Here is a 23232-nt window from a genome sequence, read left to right as displayed (position 1 = left end):
AGAAAAAAAGAAATAAGGTTTCTAAATTTCTATGTCTGGAAAAAGGCAGAACCTAGATACAAGGTTCACATAAGAGTTAGGGGATATTGATGTCTTAGGTTTTGGAAAAATTAGCATCATATTGCATATTTATATGTTAAAACATGATACCTCTTTTACTCTGGAATCACCTTAGCTTTTCTTTTAGTATATTCTTTGTGTGATCTGAATTCAAATTATAATTTTTTAGCTACTAAGAAAAATTTCTGAATATATAAGAACATTTTTTTTTGAAACATATATTATTGAACTTACTACAAATGTAAGAAAAATATAAACTGGCTGGTAGTTCATCCAGTAATTACTACTATTTGAATTTTGATCTATAATTTATAGTTCCAAAGAAAATAAAAGTAGGTTAATTGATGTATAGTCTTTTTCTGAAAGACTAACAGAAAGAAAGGCACCCTAAATGTTTCCAAATATAAGCTACTTAATACTGTTAACATAAAAATTCAATGACATTCAATGGTTTACATTTCCTAGGCTGTATTAATCAGAGTTCTCCAGAGAAACAGAACCAGTTTCTGCTTCTAGATATATCCAGTTTTCTAAAGAGAACATATGTGTGTATATATATATATACATATTCCCAGAAGAAATTCTTGGAATTCTTCTCTAGCATTTTGTATATAATCTCTTCAATATAATCTATCTATATAGAGAGAGTATATATTACATATATATACACATATATATATAGTTCATTGATTCATATGTGTCATATATATGGGCGCTTCATTTTATTAATTAGCTCACTTGATTATAGAGACCTAAAATCCCTTGATTAGCCATCTTCAATCTGGAGAGCCAGAGGAATCTGTGGTATAAGTCCCAATCAAAGCCTTAAGGCGTGAGAACCAAGAAAGCCAATGTTTGAGGCCAAGAGATAATGGATGTCTCAGCTTTATCAGAGAAAGCAAATTTGCTCTTTCTCTGCCTTTTTGTTCTGTTCAGGACCTCAGTGGATTGGACAATGGCCACCTATGTTGGTGAGGGCAATCTCCTTTACTCTTCCCTCAGTCTACAGACTCAAATGTTAATCTCTTTCAGAGACACTGCCACAGACACACCCGCAAATAATGTTTTACTAGCTATCTGGGCATCCTTTGATTCATTCATATAGATGCATAAAATTAAACCTCACAGAGCACTTCATTAGAAAACAGTTTGGGATTTATTCCTGAGCTTGTGAAGAAGGGACCTAGCAGAAATACCTTCCTGTTACCAAGGGTTAGTGGTGGTAGGCTTGCAGAGGAGAGAGGGAAATTGCTTAGAGAAAAATATATGTAATTGCTTTTTACTTCTTTCTCCAACCTACCTCGAATGTCTCCTCCAAGACTTTCTATTCTTATAAATGAGACTTTCCTTAGTAAATTCTTCTTTATCTCCCAAAGTAATGTGATGTTCCCTCATCAACCTCTTTTATATCTGGCACTTAAATCCATCACAGAACTTACACAGGCTACAGAAATTATTACCCATATATGTTTTCCTTCTCACTGTTATCCCTGATGTAAAGAATGATGCATTTAAGACGATGCCTTCAACACTGATTTGGATACCTGGCATTATAGAAGAAATTCAGTAAATATTTGCCAGATAAATATATTGTATTATGAATATGTTACATTTATCTTTATTCTGTAAATAATACATCATTAGTTATTCATTTTAATATGGCTCTGTAACTTCTACATGCTTATACAATTTCAAAGCCAATTTTTTCCTGAACATTTCTGAATTGTTACGATATTCTGTTTAAATTAATAGCATAATATATGAATAGTAGCATTAGACTAACAAAGTTTTTTGATTACTAACATCTTTTACAGCCAGAGATACAATTAATTCAGACTGTAAATGTACCTCTAAGAATGCGAAGTGTTTATTAAAAAATGTAGTTATATAAGCTAAACTTTTAAACAGGAAACACATAGGAAATTAAAGACTAACCACCAAAACAGAAGCATTTTGTTGACCTCTAAATCTACTTATCTGTTTCTATTCTTCCTCATAATACTTAGGGGCTGTTAACTTCTTAGGTTTTAGAAAAATTTACATCATATCACATATTTAGATGTTAAAATATGACACCTCTTTGACTCTGAAATCACCTTAGCTTTTCTTTTACTACATTATTTGGCATTGTTTTGTTAGGTCAATTCAACAGTCAAGCTTTTAGTCTCCATGGTTACTTTTGCAAATTTAATTTGGTGAGAAGATCAGAGTAAAAATCAATCAAAGCAGTACTTGGACCGGCAATTTATTCCCCTGAATGTTACACTTCACAGCCTGTTTTCTACAGTCCTTTAGGAACTCAATTTTTTAACTGACATCAAATTAGCTTTCACATAATTTCCTTCTTCAAATATTTAACTTAAAAGTTAATTCCTGATAAGTATCTTTCATATGCATTGTCTAAGTATGTCATTAATATAAGTTAATTATTGCATATCACTTATATCTGATATTAGAAGTGAGGAAAAGGAAAATGTTTTTTAACGTTTGAAAAAATATAGGTATTCAAACATTATTTTTAAAAGAACATCATTTGTATCTGTGTGCATGGAAAGTATGGGAAATGACTTGTAAAATTTGTAAACAGTCTAAGCTCAACTTTCTAAGTTACAACTAAGCAGAAATTGACATTCAAAATTATGTTCAGCTATCTTAACTAGCAAAGATTATCTGTCCTAAGTTGGGGAATAATGTAATAGAGTAGAAATATACTATTTTTTTTGCAAAAATATCAAGTTATAATTAATGTAACACTTTTATATACAATTAAATACATTACATATTTTACTACAAGTAATCTGGTATCCAAAAATAAGCATAATGGTTTAAGCTAATAGCTTAAGCATTTTTCTCACAATTATGTTAGAAAAATAGATGGACCGATATATACTATAAAATTATGTTTTTAGTTCTACAGAGGGTAGAGTGTATCTCTGATAAAACAGTATTTTTAATAGGGAGAGAATGATGAATTAATAATACCTGTAAGAGTAATTTATAAATATCAAATATATTTTTATGTTTTTGAGTGGGTGTTTTATGTGCCTGAGAAAAAAGAGTATCAGTTTCTTTTTCATAGAATACAAATCAACTTTTAAAGTACTTATATCAACAAACAATATTTTTCTTTAGTTTGCAAATATAACTTTCAAAGTCTTATTGCTTTAGTTATAAATCTAGGAAATATAGATAATCTGTTTTAGGGGAACCTTGATTAACATGTGCTTATGACCAGGCATGGTGGCTCACGCCTGTAATCCCAGCACTTTGGGAGGCAGAGGCGGGCGGATCACCTGAGGTCGGGAGTTCGAGACCAGCCTGGCCAACATGGAGAAACCCCATCTCTGCTAAAAAGACAAAATTAGCCAGGCGTGGTGGTGCATGCTTGTAATCCTAGCTACTCAGGAGGCTGAGGCAGGAGAATCGCTTAAACCTGGGAGACGGAGGTTGCAGTGAGCCAAGATGATGTCATTGCACTCCAGTCTGGGCAACAAAAAAAAAAAAAAAAAAAAAAAAAATGCTTATGTAAATTTAAGTACATTAAAATTCCTTAAAAAGTCTCATTTACAGCTTATTTTAAATCCTTGAAACCTTTTAATCTACATTCATAAATACACCCCACTTTTGTTTTAAGCTTTTGAAGTATGTATCCTAAGACAAACTTCAAAGCATTAGTCAACTCTAAAACTACAACGTATTAAAATTATATATTAAATGGTCAGTTTGTAATTTTCAAAATTATTTATAAATGTTGCCATTTTTAACTTTTCTACATAAAATTTTAAATTTAAAATTACTTTTAAATTAGAATTTGAGATCAATTTTGATTGTACTTCTAACACCACAATCTGTTGATATAACCATTTTAAATATAATCCCTCAGTTTAATACCAAATTGTTGTTGCTATGAGTTTGATTTACTTCATCATCTATATATCAATCCGAAACCTTTCCGATTTCCAAAACACAAGTTCTTCACTAGGCAGGAAAATAGTTTTGCCCCTCTCAGCAAGCTGGGTTTTAATTCTCACATAAACTTAACTTACTCTCTCAATAACTGAAGTTGGTGAGAGGTGCTGATTGGTAAAAGTTAAGAGATTTGACTGTGAGTCCAAGCCTACTTCTGTTGTCTCCAGTCTCAGTGGACTAAAAGAGACAGTAAAACAATGGATGTAGTAGGAACATAAAATCTACTTTTTCTTGCATCTTCCTTTTTAAAAATTGTAGCTTTTTGTAGCTGTAAATTTCTGCTTATCATGTATCCCATTTTACCTAGCTAGTTACTATTTCTCTGCTGGGGCTTGGGAGAAATCCAAGCAGTCCTCTTCTTCCCCATCTATTTTCAGAACCAATTAAAAAATAAAAAAGGAAAAAGCAGTTGAGAACTAAAACATTAATCTTATTCCTGATAAAGCTGACACTGAGGTGCATAAATTACATGACAGAGCTAAGCAAGGTTGCTAACTCTTCATTTGATGCTTTCATTGAGAAAACCAGAAACTAAATAGAGTTTGCAGAGAAATAATTATTGAAATTGGTCTTTCACAAAGTTTAATAAGCCACATTAGGGTATCTGTTAAAAAACAAGATCTCACTTAGTAGCTCTGATTGGGCCCTCAGATACAGAATTTCTAATAAGCTCCTAGGACTTTGGTTAGTAAGGACCTAGTCTGGATGTTAGGAAACTTTTCCTGTAAAGGACCAGACAATAAATATTTTAGACTTTGTGGGCCATGGTGGTCTCTTTTGAAATTCTTCAATTCTGCTAGTGTAGCTCAAAATTAACCACAGCCAATGCAATGTAAAGGAATAGGAATGACTGTGCTTAAAGAATATTTCGCAGACATAGAAATTTGAGTTACAAACAATTTTCATGTGTCATGAAACATCTTTCTTTTGATATTTTTGTCAACTACTAAAAAAGTGAATACCGATTCTGAGCTCACAAATAAGATAACATGCACCAGGATTTTACTTGTGCCTCCTTTATTGCAACCCCCAACCTAGATTTTTGTCTTACGGTGGCCTTAGTAGAGGCAGATAGAGAAAAAGAGCAAATGTCCCAAAGCTTTCATAGAGAAACCGCTGGAAAAATAGAGTAATGTCGATTGTAAGAAGAAATACAAATTAAAAATCAGAGGCTTAATTCTCCCTGTTAAGAGTAAGCGACAAAATATTCTGTCCCCTCCGTTTTCTCAGACTTTTTACTTTTAAAAAATGTCAAATTCTAAGTAATTTTCCTCTCATTGAAATATATAAAAATCCTTTCAAAATCTAGATAGGTCTTTGGTGAGCTTTGTAATGTAGGGATGTCTCTCTCAAAGACCTGTGAGCCATTCCTTTGAAATGTAAGCCATAAGGAAGAAAGCATCCCTAGTTCCCAGTATCTGTGGGAGGTTAGGAGACTAACTTCCCTTAGCACATTGCTCCAAATTGCCAAATTGACGGCTGTTATAAAGTTTTGAAAAATGTGCTCTTTTTTGTGGGTAAAGCTGATTAGCTGACACAGATGATCACTCCAACTACCAGATAAAGCTAGAATGAATTATGTGTTACAAATGGTGCTGTCAAGTCCTCTTACTTGAGGACTAGTATATCTTGGAAAACGTATAGTGGATTGCATCTACTTGGCTAGATACAGTGGCTAGATTTGTTTCCAGTTTTTGCAGTGTCTTAGTGATTTCCTATGATGTGCATCCCATTCTAGTTTAATGCTCATTCAATAATAAAATAGATTTATCAACTAATTTTGTGGAGAGAATTTCTTGGTTGGAAAATGATTTTGAGAATTAAAATAATAGTCTATGCAACTTTATTAATTTGTCTCCTAAAAAGATGTAATTTTCTCTTATAAATATTCCACTATTACTCTTGGAGATAATTTCAAAAGATCTAAAAGTGTGCCATCTTGTGAAGTACAGCTCCCTCATTTGTAAAACTATTATCTTGAGATTAGCCAAATATTGTATACATATTTTGCTCTATGTTTCTAGAATTTGATAGACACAATAATTAGATACTTCACATATATACAGATATTAATTCAAACTACATTCACAGATCACGTACATGGATATAGTTGGAGCATTTTAAATTTATCATTTCATATTAACTTATGGCTTTTGGCAATTGAAAAAATTGTTGACAATTCCATATTATCACACTTGGAAAATATAAAATATCCATCTATATATTCAGAATACATGAAAATAAATTGTGAAAAGTGTAACCATTTATTTTATCTATTCAGAGTGGGTATTGAGTCATATATGTACCAGGCACTGCGCACAGCACACATTGCCTATACCCAAGAGGCTCACAGATGTAAGAGAAGACAAGCTAATACATGTATGATTACATCACATGTCAATAATGTTGGAAAAATCATTTCTAGGATACTATGGAAACACATGTCAGGAGCATCTGGCTTAATTTTGTGGATGTTATGTCTGAATCCTTAAAAATGATGTTAATAGAATACATCTTTTATATGTTCCTTATAATGTGAAGAGAGATTTTTCCCTAGACGCTCCTGGTCTCGGGAAATACTCTTCTGAAATTCATTCATTATCCCTCTAAATGATAGTAAAATCATAAACTTATTGTCAGAGACTTCTTTGGTTTATTGACTTCTGCACCCTTAGGACATCTTACAGTGCTTTGTGAGTGGAAGATGATTTTTAAAAATAAATTATGCAAAAGAAGAATAGCATTGGTGGCATGTTATAGTAGTTTGAAAACAGAACTTATTCAATGGAAGGAGAAACTTAAATCCAAAATGTCTTTAAAAGCATAAACCCTCTAAAAATTCACAAAAAATTTCAAGGAAGACATGGTAACATCTAGATTGGGCTGGGTTGGTGTGATCTGGGTCTTGCAAAACAATATTTTTCAACAGATAGATAGATGATAGATAGGTAGGTAGACAGACAAACTCAGCATATCCCATGTAAATTGATAGAACTTTGAGGTCAAGTAGAAACTTAGCATATATTAGAGAGACCACATATTGGCATATATTAAAGAGGGAGTGAGTAAATAGCATCAAAGAGACAATGATGCAGGGAGCCTCCACTGAAATGGCAGTGACAGAATCTACTTATAATGCAGTAAGGGTAAGGTGGTAGAAACTAAGGCTGAGAACAGAGATTAAGGAAGTTTAGAGATCTAAGAAATGTTGCTCTCATTACCTATAGGATAAAATCCAAAGCAGTCTCCTGAGACAAAACATAGGAATATGAAATTAATTTGTTAACAAAGATGGAATGGTCTTTTTAAAGGTATTTAACACTTGTGGATTAATTTCTTAGAGGGAAAGTTTTATAATTTATGTCACAATTAGTAAGTGTAACTTTCTCAATGTACAACTACCATCACAGATTACCTGTCTTGTAATTGAGTAAAACTTTATCTTTTTATTATTTTTATTATTAAACTTTATAATTTTACAGTTAGTGAGATTAAATATTTTATATTTTAGACACTGTTATTTTAAAAATCTATTTACATAATTTGCCTACCTATGAATAGATTTTAGTTTTGTTTCCTTTTCAAATTACAGGACAAGTGTTATCTATTACTGAGTTGTATTTCAAGGGGGCATCACATTTCTTAAATAAAAACTCCTAAATTTAACAGATAAGGAAATCAAGGCTTGTAGGTTCTTATAAATTTTGTAATTAGGCACTAAAATTGTATTTAAACGAAGTCCGAATAAGAAGATTAATATGATAATAAATTCAAACCCAAGTAATATGTTCTATTGTCATCTATCCTCATTGTATATAAAGAATCACAGCTCATTTTTAATAAACATACTTTTGTAGTTTCTTATTTACCTATTTTTGGAAATTTATATTTTTGTGCAGTACAGCTTGTTGGGTTTTTCTTTGTGATTTCTAAAATATTCTTTTCCTTTTCTTATTAGTACAAATTATGTTCTTGTATGCACATTTTAATTCCTTTGGAAGATTTAAGAGTCTATTCCAATAAAACTTACTTTTCTCTCCATATTTGTGATATCACATTGACAGTATACTAAATATATGCATTCTGTTTTCTTTGATCATTTGCATGTAATTTTCACACATTAATTGCTCATGAATTTGCATAGACCACTCACAGTTTTTGTAACCTTTATTAAAATTTTATTTTTTTATTTTATTGCTTAAGTATGCCATAAAAGCTCAGGATAAAAAAAATATACGTTTTAAGTTACAAGGATAGAATACTCCTAAAATTGAAGCTATTTATTTGTCGTTTGAAATCTCATACATATTTTTAAATCTAATTAATTTGTCAAGGACATATGCACTCAGCCATTTAGTCTGCACAGCTTTCTCAGGATACTATTTTGTGTAATGGAAATACAACTACTAGGAAGGTAGATAGGCTGCCTGTCAAAAGTTTTATATTCTCCTGGGCACAATGAGAAGATACACCTGTAAACAAACAAAAGATTTGTAATAATCATTACAAGATAGTTGAGTTGTTTTTTTTTCTGTTTTTTAATGTTTAAATGTTCTGATATTAATATTATAATTACATTTGTTTCTGAGATAATGTCACTTGATAGCTCATATTTTTATTTATTGGTTTGTTTTACTTCTGGGGTTGTTCTTGGAAACTATATGTGTTTCTCTACGGCTTTCTGATACAATTTAAGAATTGTTTTCATTAGTAATGTAGTCAATTGAGTTTAAATACTAATTGTGCATTATTCTCTTTAGACTGCAGAGAATACCTGCAGAGGAAAAAACAGGGTAGTGAGAATGAAACAATGACATTTTCATTAGCATGTTCAGAACGTATTATGAGGGTTCTGAACATTTTGTGGATGTATCAGTCTGCCGGGTCTGCTGTAACAAAATATTACAGGCTGGGTGGCTTAAACAACAGAAATTTATTTCCCACAGTTCTGGAGGCTGGATATACAAGATCAAGGTCCTGCAGGGTTGAATTTCTGGTGAGGGTTCTCTTCCTGCCTTGTAGATGTCCACTTTGTCTTCACATGGCCTTTCTTCTTAGTGCATGCCAGCAGAGAAAAAGGAAACAAGCCCTCTGGTGTCTCTTCTAAATATGTCTCTAATTCCATTAGGTTAGAGCCTTTAGCTATGTTCTCTTTTAATAAAAAATATGTTCTTATAGTGCCTAGCTCCAAATGCAGCCACAGTGACATTTAGGGCTTCAACATATGAATCTGGAAGGACACTAACATTCAATTCATAACAGTGGTATAGGACCTAAATTTGGGAAGAACTTTTCTAATGGTCAAAGCAAAAGTAAAATATGATTATTTGTATAATTCACAATAATCCTATAAATGTAACAGTGACTTAGTTAAACTAAAACTATTCCATATACTATAGCCACTGAACTGTCATTTAAGACCACAGCATTTGATACAATGAAGTAATGCTTAAAACATAATTAGCCAGGAATGCTTTTAGAATATGCATTTCAAATTCTCAATTTGGCCTCCAGAGTAATCTCATTAAAAGTATATATACAGTGCCTGAATGAATTAAATGCTTGTGTTCAAAGTATAATAAAGTCTACCATGGATTGCCTTTAAAAAATTGTCAATTGATTTTGGAGATGATAGGATTCATTATCTATTAATAAACACTTCAAAATAAAGTTGTATTTTTTATATCAAACATAATTCTTAATTTTTGAACTCTGGGTAAATGAAGAGAGGAAGAAGTGTGATTTACAATTATTTACATATATAGTTTTCTCTAGAAACTATCTTTAATGTACTTATAAATAAAATATCTTCTTATTTAGAATACTATCAGAATAGTTAAAACTAGATTTTTTTATATGTATTCATGAAAACCACAGGTACATACACCGAGAGATTTATTAAGGTGGGAAATCATGTTCACACATATAACTTTTACTTTGTAAAAGGTATTAAAAGACAATAGCTTTCACATTCTACATATATAGTTCTTTATAAAATGTTAATTTAATTACTGGCACATTAATTAAATGAACATTTGTGGTACTGAAATTTCAGTATTGGCACGTCCAGTAACTCTTAGTTAACTAAAGTATTTTATTACATATAATTCACTTTCCTCACTAACAATATAGGTTAAACAATACATAATAGACAGAGAAGGGAATATGATAAATGTAATTATTTATTATATGATGTCAATTTGGATGAAATTCCTCTAAATTTATCAGGAAGTAAAATAGTGAATTCTGCCCTGATACATCACATTGGCTTTAAAAAATTTACAATTAATGTATTGAAAATGTTGTTAGTTAAATATTAGTTTAGTTGACTTTGTCCTAGAAAAACACTTCATAATGGCTTTGAATTCATTATTCAAACTACTCCTCATAGTCTGCTTATGATAAATTTGATATACACAATTACTGCATGCAATATAAGCAGTATCTGGCTAATATATTCTGTATACAAAAATGATTGAATTAGCAAATTAATTTGGAGAAAATTCTCATGAAAATAAAACCATTTATAAAATTGTTAATGTTAACTTTTTGAATATGAACACTACAATATTTTACCGTTTTTTTTAAACAGATATAAATCAACTTATCTTTTCCTGTATTCTTTAAAATTTGAAAATTAATTTATCCATTTCAGAGTACTAATATTATGTACGTGTTCTGTGTGTTGCAGAAAATACGTGAGTAGAATAAATGGTGTACACTGGGAGGAGAGTGCAAAGGGATGCAAGCCGATGCTATCAGAACCAACTGGAAGAGGCCAAGATCCTATGAAATACAATGTACTAAAACAAAGGTTAACACTTAATTATGGCTACGTGATACCACTCGATGTACTGCATATCTATAATCATGAAAATAATGCAACATATTTTACCTGATATAAATTTACTATTTTTTATCACTGTTAACTGGATGTTTTAATTACAAATTGAATAGATGAGAAAAGTACTCTTTAATATAAATGGGAATTTTAAGATTTAAAACTTTAATATCTACAATAGTAAAACATTAACAGTACTGTTTTGATCACATGACAGTTTGTAGAATATGATATACATAAATTTTCTTAGTTGATTGTTTAGTCTATAAAATGTTATATTTTAAATTTCTTTATTTAAAATTATTTTAAGTTTTTAAATAATGATTTTTAATCCCTGTAATAGTTAAATGACATCAGTACTATTTCGAGCACATGTTATTGTAGAGTGTAAATGGAATTAATAAATTTATTCAGTTGCTTTGTTCATCATATAAAATGTAATAATTTTATTTCATTTATAATATTTCAATATTTTCAAGTGAAAACTAAGTTATTACCTTTTATCCAAATTTTAAGTTAAAAGGAATGTTTTAATTTAATTTTGAAAAGTTTTTAACAGTTATTTAATTTTTTGTTTGTTTTTGATGGATAATAGTTAATAGTTTACACTATTCATTAGATCATATCATTATATTAGCCATCGCTAAAACTATACTGAGTATAAGGAGAAAAATTTACAAAATAAAGATGGGAAATAAATAATTTAAAATTAATTTTCTCACAATTACATTGAGCTTAGGAAAAATATTCTGTCATAAATATAGTTCTTAAAATATACAAACCATATACTATATTTAAAATAAGAACACATGAGTACAATCTTCATTTAGAATGCCTCAAGTAATATTAACACACGAGAATGTATGTCCCTTCCATGCTGATTTTGCTAAAGGGTTTTAATCATACAGGATGCTGAATTGTTTCAAATGCTTTTTCTGTATCTATTGAGATGATTATGTGATTTTTGTTTTTAATTATGTTTATGTGTTGTGTCATATTTATTGACTTGCAAATGCAACAAAAACAATGATAAATAGTTGGTACTTAATTAAACTAAAATGTTTATGCACAGCTAAAGAAACAAGGAGTAGAGTAAACAGACAACTCGCAGAGGGGGAGAAAATCTTCACAATCTATACTTCTGACAGTGGGCTAATCCAGAATCTACAAGGAACTCAAACAAATTAACAAGAAAAAAGTAAATGATTCCATCAAAATATGGGCTAAGGACATGAATAGACAGTCTCAAAGGGACATGTACAAATGGCCAACAAACATATGAAAAAAGGCTCAACATCACTAAAGATCAGGGAAATGCAAATCAAAACTACATTGTGATACCACCTTACTCCTGCAAGAATGACCATAATAAAAATATTAAAAAATAATAGATGTCGGCAGGGATACTATGAAAAGGAAACACTTTTACACTGCTGGTGGGAATTTAAACTAGTACAACTACTATGGAGAACAGTGTGGACATTCCTTAAAGAACTCAAAGTAGAGCTACTATTTGATCCAGCAATCTCAGTACTGGATATTTACTCAGAGGAAAAGAAATTGTTGTACAAAAAAGATACTTGCACACATGTTTATAGCAGCACAATTAGCAATTGCAAAAATGTGAAACCAGTCCAAATATTCATTGATCAATTAGTGGATAAAAAATTGTGAGATAGAGATATATCTATATCTCGATCTATCTATCTATCTGTCTATCTATCTATACACACACACATGCACAATGGAATACTACTCAGCCATAACAAGTAATGAAATATTATCATTTGCAGCAACCTGGATGGAATTGGAGACAATTATTCTAAGTGAAGTAACTCATAAATGGGAAACCAGTTATTGCATGTTCTCATTCATAAGTGGGAGTTAAGCTATGAGGATAAAAAGGCACAAAAATAATACAATGGACTTTGGGGACTTTGGAAAAAAGATGGGAGGTGGTGAGGGATAACAGACTACAAATTGGGCACAGTGTATACCACTCCGGTGATGGGTGCACCAAAATCTAACAAATCACCACTAAAGAGCTTACTCATTAACCAAACACCACCTGTTCCCCTAAAGCCTAGGAAAATAAAATAGAAGAATAAAAAGAAAAAAAAATAAATAAAAAATTACAAAATGCACAGAGGACTTGAATAGACATTTCTCCAAAGATTATATAAAAATAGCCAGCAAGCAATGATTGGGGAAATGCAAATTAAAATCACAAGGCAATAGCTATCATCTTATGCCCATTATGAAGACTACTCTCAAAAACAAAAAAATGTTGACAAGGATATTCTGCACACAGTTGGTGGGCATGCTAAACGGTATGGCCACTATGGAAAACAATATGGTGCTTCCTAAGAAAAAAACGAAAACAATTTCAATTACCATATGACCCAGCAATTCCACTTTTGTTATATATGGTTAAAAGGATTAAAAGCAGGATCTTGAAGAAATATTTGCACACCAATATTTGTAGCAGCATTATTCACAAAAGTAAAGAAGTGAAAGCAACCAATGTCCATGGACAGATGAATCGATTAAAAAATATTGCATACACATCCAATAGAATTTTGCTCAGCCTTAAAACAGGACATTCTGTCATATACTACAACATAGATTAACTTTGAGGCATTACGTGAAGTAAAATATAGTAGTTATAAAACTTACTGTATAATTCCAGTTACATGTAGCCTCTACAGTAATCAAATTCATAGAAACAAAAAGTAGAATTTGGTTACCAGGAGCTGGAGGGAGAGGAAGAAAGGGAGTCATTTAATGAGTATAGAGGTTCAGTTTTGCAAATCAGTTGGCTGCACAACAATGTGAATATGTTTAACACTACTGAATGGTATACTTGGAAATACTGAAGATTGTAAATTTGATGTTACACGTTTTTCACCACAATGTAAAAATAATCATTGATATTACCATATTTTTTTTTTAGCTATAGTGGCATCATTTTTCTGAAATAAACTGTGTCTAATACATTTGACTATGCGTTCATTTTGAGAAAATTCAAATTTCCTAATGTTTCCTTGAGACAAACTGTTTCTTAAGATTTTCCTCAGTTGTTAGATTTCAAATACTTTGGCTACCTAACAATAAAAGTCCATTCCATAGTTTTCATTGATTTTTTTTAATAAAAGAAGTTTCTCTTGCCTCTTCTAGCTCCTACACTAGTCTTAGCACTCTTATTAAGCAATGTGTGTTTTCTGGGCACCAATGGTAACTGTCTCAAGTGGGTGAATACAGAAGAAACAATAATTAAAATTACATTTGGCATCAGCATAAGTATTATGTTTTTATGGAGATACATACTTCTTTAAATTTGAAAAGTCAGACAATATAATTGCCTGTCTCTGTACATACCTTGTTGACTTTAACCTTATATTTGATTTAAAATTTATTAAAAAATACACTGATAAATGCAAATTTTTGATCATTTATTAACTGTAATTAAAATTTACATGGATCTATTTATTAAGGACATTGTGTAATGTTTCCACTTTATGTTTTAAACAATTACAAACATGTGGCTTAAAATAATGTACAGATCAATGTAACAAGATTGAAAAATGGGTGATGAGAATATGAAGTCTTCCTTCTTTCTAGCAATAATCATAAACACTCTAACTTAACGGATCATATATTTTTCTTTTGATATTCTAAGTTTGTTTAAGAACAAAATGCTAAAGGAGTTCAACATGCAGTGGATATACATAACATTCAGAATCACTAGCTTCCATGCTTACACTGAACTCAACATAAGGCAAAAGCCTAATAATTATACTGAATCTTTGGCTCAGTGTGTTAAAAAAGCAAAGCAACATGGTAAGCCTAATGAAAACAATCCTTTGTGTTTATCAGTTTCAGATTGCCAGTATGGTTGCAATAAAATTCAACCATTATCTCTGATGAAGTATGCAGCTTTGATTAGCAGGACAGTGTGTTTCCTGAATGCAAGATACAAGCATGAATCTGTTTCTCTAATCATTCTCATAGCTTAGGAAAATGAGGCAGAAGCAGGTTTACTTTAATAAAGCATAATTCTGCTTCCCAGTGTGACCACATATGATTAGAAAAACAGTAAACCAATCAGATTCTGTCAGATGAAATATTCTGTCCTCTACTCTTGGCAATCTCTTGGATATTGCCATAGACTATAAAATGATTGAATGAGCTGTGGTCATGAAATTATCCATGTCACAAATACTGGTCTTTCCTTTCAACTGCCCAAGAAAAAACAAGCCTTTGGTAACTCTAGTTGTTGTATGCTATAATACAAAACAAATTACCAATAACCATTCCCGAACTAACTAACAATGGCCAGACATTGTTCCTGTATAAGTTTAATGTTTTCTTGTTTCCTACTATTCTGTTTAATCTACTAACTCTTTCAACATCAATAGGTAATGCTACAGAGATCCTTGTTCTTGAAGAGTTTTCATCTCTGGAAGTTCTCATTCTTGCCACTCAGTATAAAAATAACCACTCCAGCAAGTAAAATCTTTCCAAGTAAAATATCAATAAGTCAAGGTTGCTTGATGACTACCACACAGGCACCTGCTCTCCCAATATTCAAGGAAGCCATCTGTTAAAAAAGATGAAACACAACTTAAGAAAAGTTTTACTGTCATAGAAAAATATACAACTTATATTTTAAAGATTATAAACAGGAAAATCATAAATAAATGTGCTTGTTTTCCCATTTTAGCCAGAAGTAGTACAATAAAAATGAAAACACTGAAAATGGTATTTTAAAAAAAGCAATGATCTATATATTGAAAATTTTTAAGCCTACAATTTTAATGGAGTTTCTAAAAACAGTATTAAAGTATTTAATGACTTTTATTGAAATTAACTTGCTATAGAAAAGTTTCCATCAAAGCTCTATTCTGGAGCTTGCACGGACACATTTGTGATAATATTTCATAGTGATAGCTTGGAGTATATTTTAGATGAAATAGCTATTACACTTACTGCAATCACTTTGAAGTTATTTCCCCAGATATTGTATTGAATTAAATGTGTCATTCATTCATTTTAGACAGAGACATACAATGAAATAAATTCAATATTTTGTCATAGATAGGGCATAATTATAATTGCTACATGCTTATTAAAATTTTTCCATCTTATGACAATCACTGGAATGAGAACTAAGTATTTTTTTAATAATTCTGAATATGAAAATGGTTAGAAATATATTAAAAACAATAATTTTTACAAAGTTTGTAATGAAAATGTATTCTTTGGAGACAAGCCAACATTTTGATAATTTGAGCTTTTTGATATCAATAATTTTTCTTACAGTTTTCTAAGAATATCAAGGTAGACTAGAAATTACATGATATTATTTCAGAGTGAGAAGTAAGTGTACAAAATGTAAGAAATAAAATAACTGCAAACAAAGTAGCCTCAAATCACATACATTATCTTATTGATTGAAAAAGGACATATTCTTACACTCTAAATATGAAAATTACCTCTGTTTTCTACCAGTTATTTTGAATGTATTTGTTGTTACCCATCATCCCACTGTAAGTTAAAAAAATCCACATGATATTTATTTTTTATTCTTTAATGGATTATTTGTAAAAGCTAATTTAATGTAACATCACTTGTCTTCCTCATAGAATTATTGCACAAAATGAGAGTTGGGAAGGAGCATGTGAATATATTTGTGATATATTTGTGTGAAGAATAGTTTTTATAGGTCATCACTGTTATCTTTGTAATCACATCTTGTACTGTTATGTCCATGAGAGAGACAGTAGTGAATACAGTGTCAGGAGATAACATGTTAATCCCATAGCATCAATGTATGCAAACCTAAGTTTACCAGACTCCAAAATGCTTGCACTTTCCCTGGTCTTTCTTTTATTATCTAATGATTTTTATGGATTGTTTCACATCAGAGTCATTTAAGAAGCATTTACAAAATACAGTCATGCACTGTATAGCTGCATTTTCATCCTTGAGGTTCTGGTTATGGATGAACCACATATACAACGGTGTTCCCATAATATAATGGAGATGAAAAATTCCTATCATCTGGTAATGTCGTAACCCTCTTAGCATCAAAGCACAACGCATTACTCAAATGTTTCTGGTGACACTGGTGTAAACAAACCTGTTGTACCGCTTTCTTTTTTTGAAAATAGGAAAAAGCTCATAGAATAAGGATATAAAGAAAAAAGTTTACAGCTGGACAATGTGTTTGTGCTTTAATGTAACTATTACTATAAAGGAGTCAAAAAGGTTTTAAAAATTTAATTGTTTAAAAAGTTAAAAAAAAAGATACAGTAAGCTAAGGTTAATTTATTATTAAAGAAAGAAAAATATGTTAAAATAAGTTTAGTGTGGCCTAAGTGTAGAGTGTTTTTCCTTTTTTTTTTTTTTTTTGAGACGGAGTCTTGGGAGTCTGCTCTGTCACCCAGGCTGGAGTGCAGTGGTCGGATCTCAGCTCACTGCAAGCTCCGCCTCCTGGGTTTATGCCATTCTCCTGCCTCAGCCTCCCAAGTAGCTGGAACTACAGGCGCCCGCCACGTCGCCCGGCTAGTTTTTTGTATTTTTTAGTAGAGACGGGGTTTCATCGTGTTAGCCAGGATGGTCTCGATCTCCTGACCTCGTGATCAGCCCGTCTCTGCCTCCCAAAGTGCTGGGATTACAGGCTTGAGCCACCGTGCCCGGCGTGTTTTTCAAGTCCACGTAGCATATAGTAATGTCCACGGCCCTCACATTCACTCATCACTCCGTCACTGACTCATGCAGGGCAGTTTCTAGTCCTGCAAGCTCCATTCAGGTTAAATGCCCTATACAGATGTGTACCTCTTATCTTTTATATCACATTTCTATAGTAGCTTTGCTATGTTTAGATATGTTTAGATACACAAACACTATTCTGTTACAATTACCCAGAATACTCATTATGGTAACATACTAGGTAGCTTTGTAGCCTAGGAGCAATAGGCTATATCATACAGCCTCAGTGTGTAGAAGGCCATATCATCTGGGTTGGACTAAGTATGCTCTGTAGTATGTGCACAATGATGAGATTTCCTAAGGATGGATTTCTCAGATTGTATTTCAGTTTTAAGGAACGCATGACTGTATATGTGCACAAACCCTATCACTAAATGGAAATTTAGGATTAATATTGGGTAATTGTATTTTTGGAAACTTTCCCAAAGGCTACCTGATGTCCATTCAACACTCAGTACTGTGTACTAGACTACATATAGAGTAACTTAACTTTATATCTTCATCTACATCTATACCTCTATCTCTATATATGCTTGTGTGTATGTGTGCATGTGAACATGAATTCTTTCTGTTTTTCCAAAAACCAAAATGTGATATTCCCCTTGTGTTTCTTATGTCAGCAAATGACACCCATCTCCACCCAGTTGTTCAAGACAGAATCCTTGACCCTTCTTTTTACCTCACTCAACCCTAAATCTGAATCATCAAGCCCTCTAAATATATCTCCAACAAGTTTAGTTCTATCCATTTCTTCAGGCTTCCACATAGCTCAGGTTACATAATGTAAACCACGTCTATCTCTCAAAACTTAATGATTCTTTTTCTTGCTCCGTGAGACATACCAAGTGTTCTTCCTCTGGCTCTTACAAATGATGTTCCTTAAGCCAAAGCACTCCCATATTTTCATCTAGTTAGCTATTACCCATTTGTCAGACCTCATTCCACATATTTCCTGAAAGAAGATTTCTCTGCCCAATGCACTTAAGTTCTATCATAGTGCTATTCTCTTACCAAAAAATTAATCATGCTATTTTAAACATTTGGTATTTTTCTATATAAGTATGTTTTAAATGTTTAAGAAAAGTTATCCTTCTTTCCTCTTGGTCCAGATTTATTTAATATATATATTTAAAAATCTGCCCTTGTTTTCCCTCTAGGGGTTGTACCCTTCAGCATGAGCAGTGTGATAACCTAAAAAGGTTGGCCACGGAACCAATGAAATAAAAGTAATGCTGAATATAGATCTTTCACCAGGCTTCTCTGTAACAAATTTGGCAATACATTGTTCTCAATATATCTTATATATCTATTGTGTACAAATAAATGAAATGCATACACAAAAAGTATACCTAGTTGCAACAATACTTCTCAATTTATTTGAGAAACATTCATATTACCTACTACACTGAGCCAGCAACTCTGCTAGTCTTTGGAGACCCCACAATAAATGAAACATTGTCACTGATTCCTTATAACCTGCAGATGAATGCAACCTGATAGTGCTATCAGAGTATACCAAGAGAATACATTAAAGAGCAGTTTTACTTAGGCAAGGGGAAATAGGTTAAAGTTCTTTTTACGTCTTGAAGCACGTGCATCATTATTTCAAATCAAACACAAAAAATAAGCCCAGTGTTAAATGACAAAAGTCAAATTTATTTGAAACATACATAGATACACACATGTATCTATACATATGGTATGTGTATACATTCTCTGTAAAACAAAGCAGCAAGACTGACAATCAATTCCTAATCTATTTATAAGTCAAGCTAACCTGAGCATTTTTCCAAATATCCACATATTTGGATATTTTACTATAGTTTGCTTATTTATTTTAATAATCAGCCTTTTGTGGGTGATTATCAACTTATATGGGATAATCAACTTATGCCACTTATAGGACATATAGAGTGAAAGTGACAGGCACTTAGCAAATATAGGAAACCTTTCAAGTAGGCTAGAATCCTGAAAATTTTTAAAGGGATTTTGTATGGGTCTGCTGCTCACCCCGCGAGAGCCTTAAAAATATAAATAATGAGAAGATATGGAAGCAAAATCTTAAAGTAATTTAATAGTTTTAAATTTAATGTTTATTGTATTAAGTAAAGTTGCTATAAAACATTTTAAATGCCACTTTGCTGTTTGTAAGATACTATATAATCCAAAAAAGTATAATAAAATACAGATGAAGGAAAACGATCTTTAGGAGTCTTTTACCTATTATTACTACATACATTGTTTTGATTTCAATTTTAGAGGAATGATAAGCATAATGACTCTTTATTATAAATATGTATTCAGATATTATATTACATCATTTATATAAACATAAGCTTCCTTTATTTAATGTTCTGTTAAGTGGAACATTTAAAATACACACATTTAGCTAGTACATTTCCTTAGTAAATCAACAATCATTAATTCATGCATGCAGGGTTTGCTTTGGAAACACTAAGGACTCAGAAAGGTACAGAGTCAAAATATATCCTTCAAAATTTTAGTGCAATAACGTGAAAAGCAATAATTACTCACTTCTTTTTACATATAGTGCTCTTTGATTAAGAAATGCTTCTTTCTCTAGCAATTAAAGTAAAATGTAGAAAATAACAAGGCTTAGATCTCTTGATATTTTCCCTTCTTTTCTCTACTCCTCCTTTTTTCTTACTTGGCTACATGTACCTATTTTTGTTGAAGTCAAGAGTTTTCCTTTAGAGGAGAATAAATTCACAATGCAGGTACCTTAGTCTAGCCATTAGGAATTTGGTTTTGTACTCTGAAGTTAGTCTGACTAAATATTGCTGCTGAACGCGTACCATCAAAACTGGCAAAATCAAGGAAATCGCGTTTTGTTAAAAGTAAGTATCTTTAAAACAAATGTACTTTAATCAGGTGTTCAAGTTCTTTAGATAAATTGTAGTCAATTTCTGTGACCAAAATCAGATCCTTCCACCCACTGAGGCAATATGAGGAGATGTGGTTATTATCCCGCTTCAATTAAGTAAAGCTTTAGAGCTGCACTGCACTCCTAGATGGAAAGGATTTATTTGAACAGTATCTTACTTTTAGATTTCTGGTAAAAGTGAGAAATAATAGAAATATTGAGAAACTTGGAGAAGAATGAAAGTAAAGAGAAATCAAATATGTAAGGACACAAGTCAGAATGTATCGATTTCCTCCATCATAAGCAAGGCCATAGTAGCTATGCAGCTAAGATGTTTTCCACTATAATTAGTTTGCCCCGGCCTCATCCTCCCATCACACTCACACACACCAACACACATCCTCTAGTTATGTGATTACAATGGGAGCTGTTTCATTCTAGAAAGATCCTGAGTCTCTAACTACAGTGTGTATGTAAGAGATAATGCCTCACCTAAGATAAGCCAGTCATTTTACTCCAACTTCCTGGACAAAATGATTGACAAGGAGTGAGCACTCATTACATGACAGGCTATGCAAAGCCCTTTCTTGTTTATTCTTTTAATTGAACTGGGATTTTTAAAAAGTTATTTTCTGTTTATGGCTGTGGGGATTACTATTTGGACTTTCCAGCAGCACCACCAGGTGGAAAACTCTCTGCAACAGATAAAAATGGATCTAATAAACAGTAACAAAAATGAATGCCAAGAAGGTTGATTTCTGCAGCCTTTATATTGTTTCTAAAACCAAACATTCTAAAGTTAGGGTTTTGCGAATCAATATATTAAACTTTTATTTTTAACTTCAGTAACTCAAATTCAGATTCTGTTTCTTGTTGTGGAAAATGGAAATCTCATTAAGCATGTATGTCATTTTTTAATAAATATTTTATTGGTATTATAGTAATAAAAAGTACACAAGAATGTATAATTTAATGAACCTTTTACAAAATTAACACAATATTGGACAAAAGCAATCATTATGGGTTTAGGATACTTTTACTAGATTACTGTTTGTATACCCCTCCTCCACAGAAAGAAAATGAAATAAATTCTTATCCTTGAAGTGAATTATGCCGATGACAATCTTACCTGTGTCCACTCATTAGTTTGTGGGTCATAGGATTCCATAGTGTTGAGGTATGTCTGTCCATCATAGCCACCAACAGCATATAATCTGTCACCAAGAAGACAGACCCCAACAGCATCTCTGGGCATACTCAAAGGAGCCACCATGGTCCACGTGTCTGTTTTGGGATCATATCTAAAATTCAATGACAATAGTACATAATATATTCTAATCACATTCAACTGTTAATATAAAAATTTTACTTTTCGCAAAGACTGTCATGAAGAAGGAAACTATTTTTCTCTAAAGGCTCAAACATTTGAGCTTGTATTCTAGAATGAACATCCATTAATGTCTAGCTTCCTAAACTTTAAGGTATTTTAAAAATTCATCCAGACTCATAGATGAATGCAGATACATTCAACAGAAATAAATGCCATGATGTCTTTCTACAAAAAAGTGTCAGATATATAAATAACTATTATCCACAGTAGAATTAGGGTATTTGAAACAGATGTTTGCAGACTGCTATGGTAATGAAGTAGAAGAAGTGATTAAAAGTCTGGGAGAATTGTGGAATACTCGATAGATGAAGTTTCCTTTAAACCAGTTCTGAAAGTCTAGCCTAAATTTGCTAGGAAAAAAAAAAAAAAAAGGAAAAATTTGTGCAAAAATAACTGTAGTGTTTTGCTGTTGTTATTGTTGTTGCATTGTTTTGTTTTTCGTTTTAATGCATGGTCAGCTTTGAGGAAACAGGTAAGTAGCGTGACTATGTTGACTATGTTCAAGAAAGACTGAGGAAATGGTGTGTCTCAAGATGTAAGTTTTGATTAGCTTATGGGATGTTTGATTCCCTGGGTAAGAAGGTGCTTTCAGTTTACTGAATAGAAAAATAGCCTCTGAAATTGGGGAAATAATTATAACATGAATACAACTGGGTTTAGTGACATTTATCAGGATTCACCGTGAGGGAGAGACTAGTAATTCAAGAGATCAAAGTCAGAAGACTGATGTTATTGTTATTAAATTCAAACAAAAATTATTTTCAATAAAATTTCATAACCATATAGCACACACAGATATTTTTACATTTTGAGTGGCAAAACCCTGAAGATTCCTTTAATGAATGTACTCTGGATGAATGAAGAAAATATACCTTTGCCTTTGGCCCACAATTGCAGGTTCAGATACAAAAACAGAAAGGGTGGTGAGACCCCAGAAGAATGAATATGAAATAAAACTGTGAAAAAGGATTTTCTGACAAACACAACAAATTCTTAGTTTGTTTTCCTGCTCCATTTTTTTTCACCTATACCATTTATAACTTGAACACTCCTAAAACAAATGAATAAACAAAACTACCTATACCTTACTGAAAATAAAGAAGGTTGTTACAGAAGATGTGGTACTTCTGTTTCACAGAGAATATTCATATTTCCCACGATGTTATGTGAATTTGCACACTGTGGTTGGGGAGTTTGTACACTGCCAAGATGATGTGTAAAGTGAGGTGTTGATTGAATGCTAGAAAATCGGGATCACCTTGAAGCACAGGCTGCCCGGCATGTAAAAATTTAATTTTTAGTGCTGCAGTTAAT

The 23232-nt window shown here is 31.8% G+C and overlaps 1 protein-coding gene across 2 annotated transcripts in view; it reads right to left on the bottom strand.

Moving 5' to 3' along the window:
• Nucleotides 1–14301: 14301 nt before the first annotated feature.
• KLHL1 (kelch-like family member 1) overlaps nt 14302–23232 on the bottom strand; it is a 457257-nt gene continuing 448326 nt past the window's right edge. Inside the window, exons 9-10 of one of the 2 annotated variants that reach the window (XM_011932164.1) lie at nt 21658–21829; nt 14302–15470 (exon numbers count right to left, since the gene is read on the bottom strand). In XM_011932164.1, the coding sequence (XP_011787554.1) occupies nt 15411–15470; nt 21658–21829 (232 nt within the window). In that variant the 3' untranslated portion in view covers nt 14302–15410. The remainder of the gene's footprint in view (nt 15471–21657; nt 21830–23232) is intronic. The other variant, XM_011932163.1, reaches the window with a different exon arrangement.

This window comes from Colobus angolensis, unplaced genomic scaffold, assembly GCF_000951035.1.
Source record: "Colobus angolensis palliatus isolate OR3802 unplaced genomic scaffold, Cang.pa_1.0 Scaffold94, whole genome shotgun sequence".
In the NCBI taxonomy this organism is placed as follows: Eukaryota; Metazoa; Chordata; class Mammalia; order Primates; family Cercopithecidae; genus Colobus; species Colobus angolensis.
This window is presented reverse-complemented; position numbering and strand designations above follow the sequence as displayed.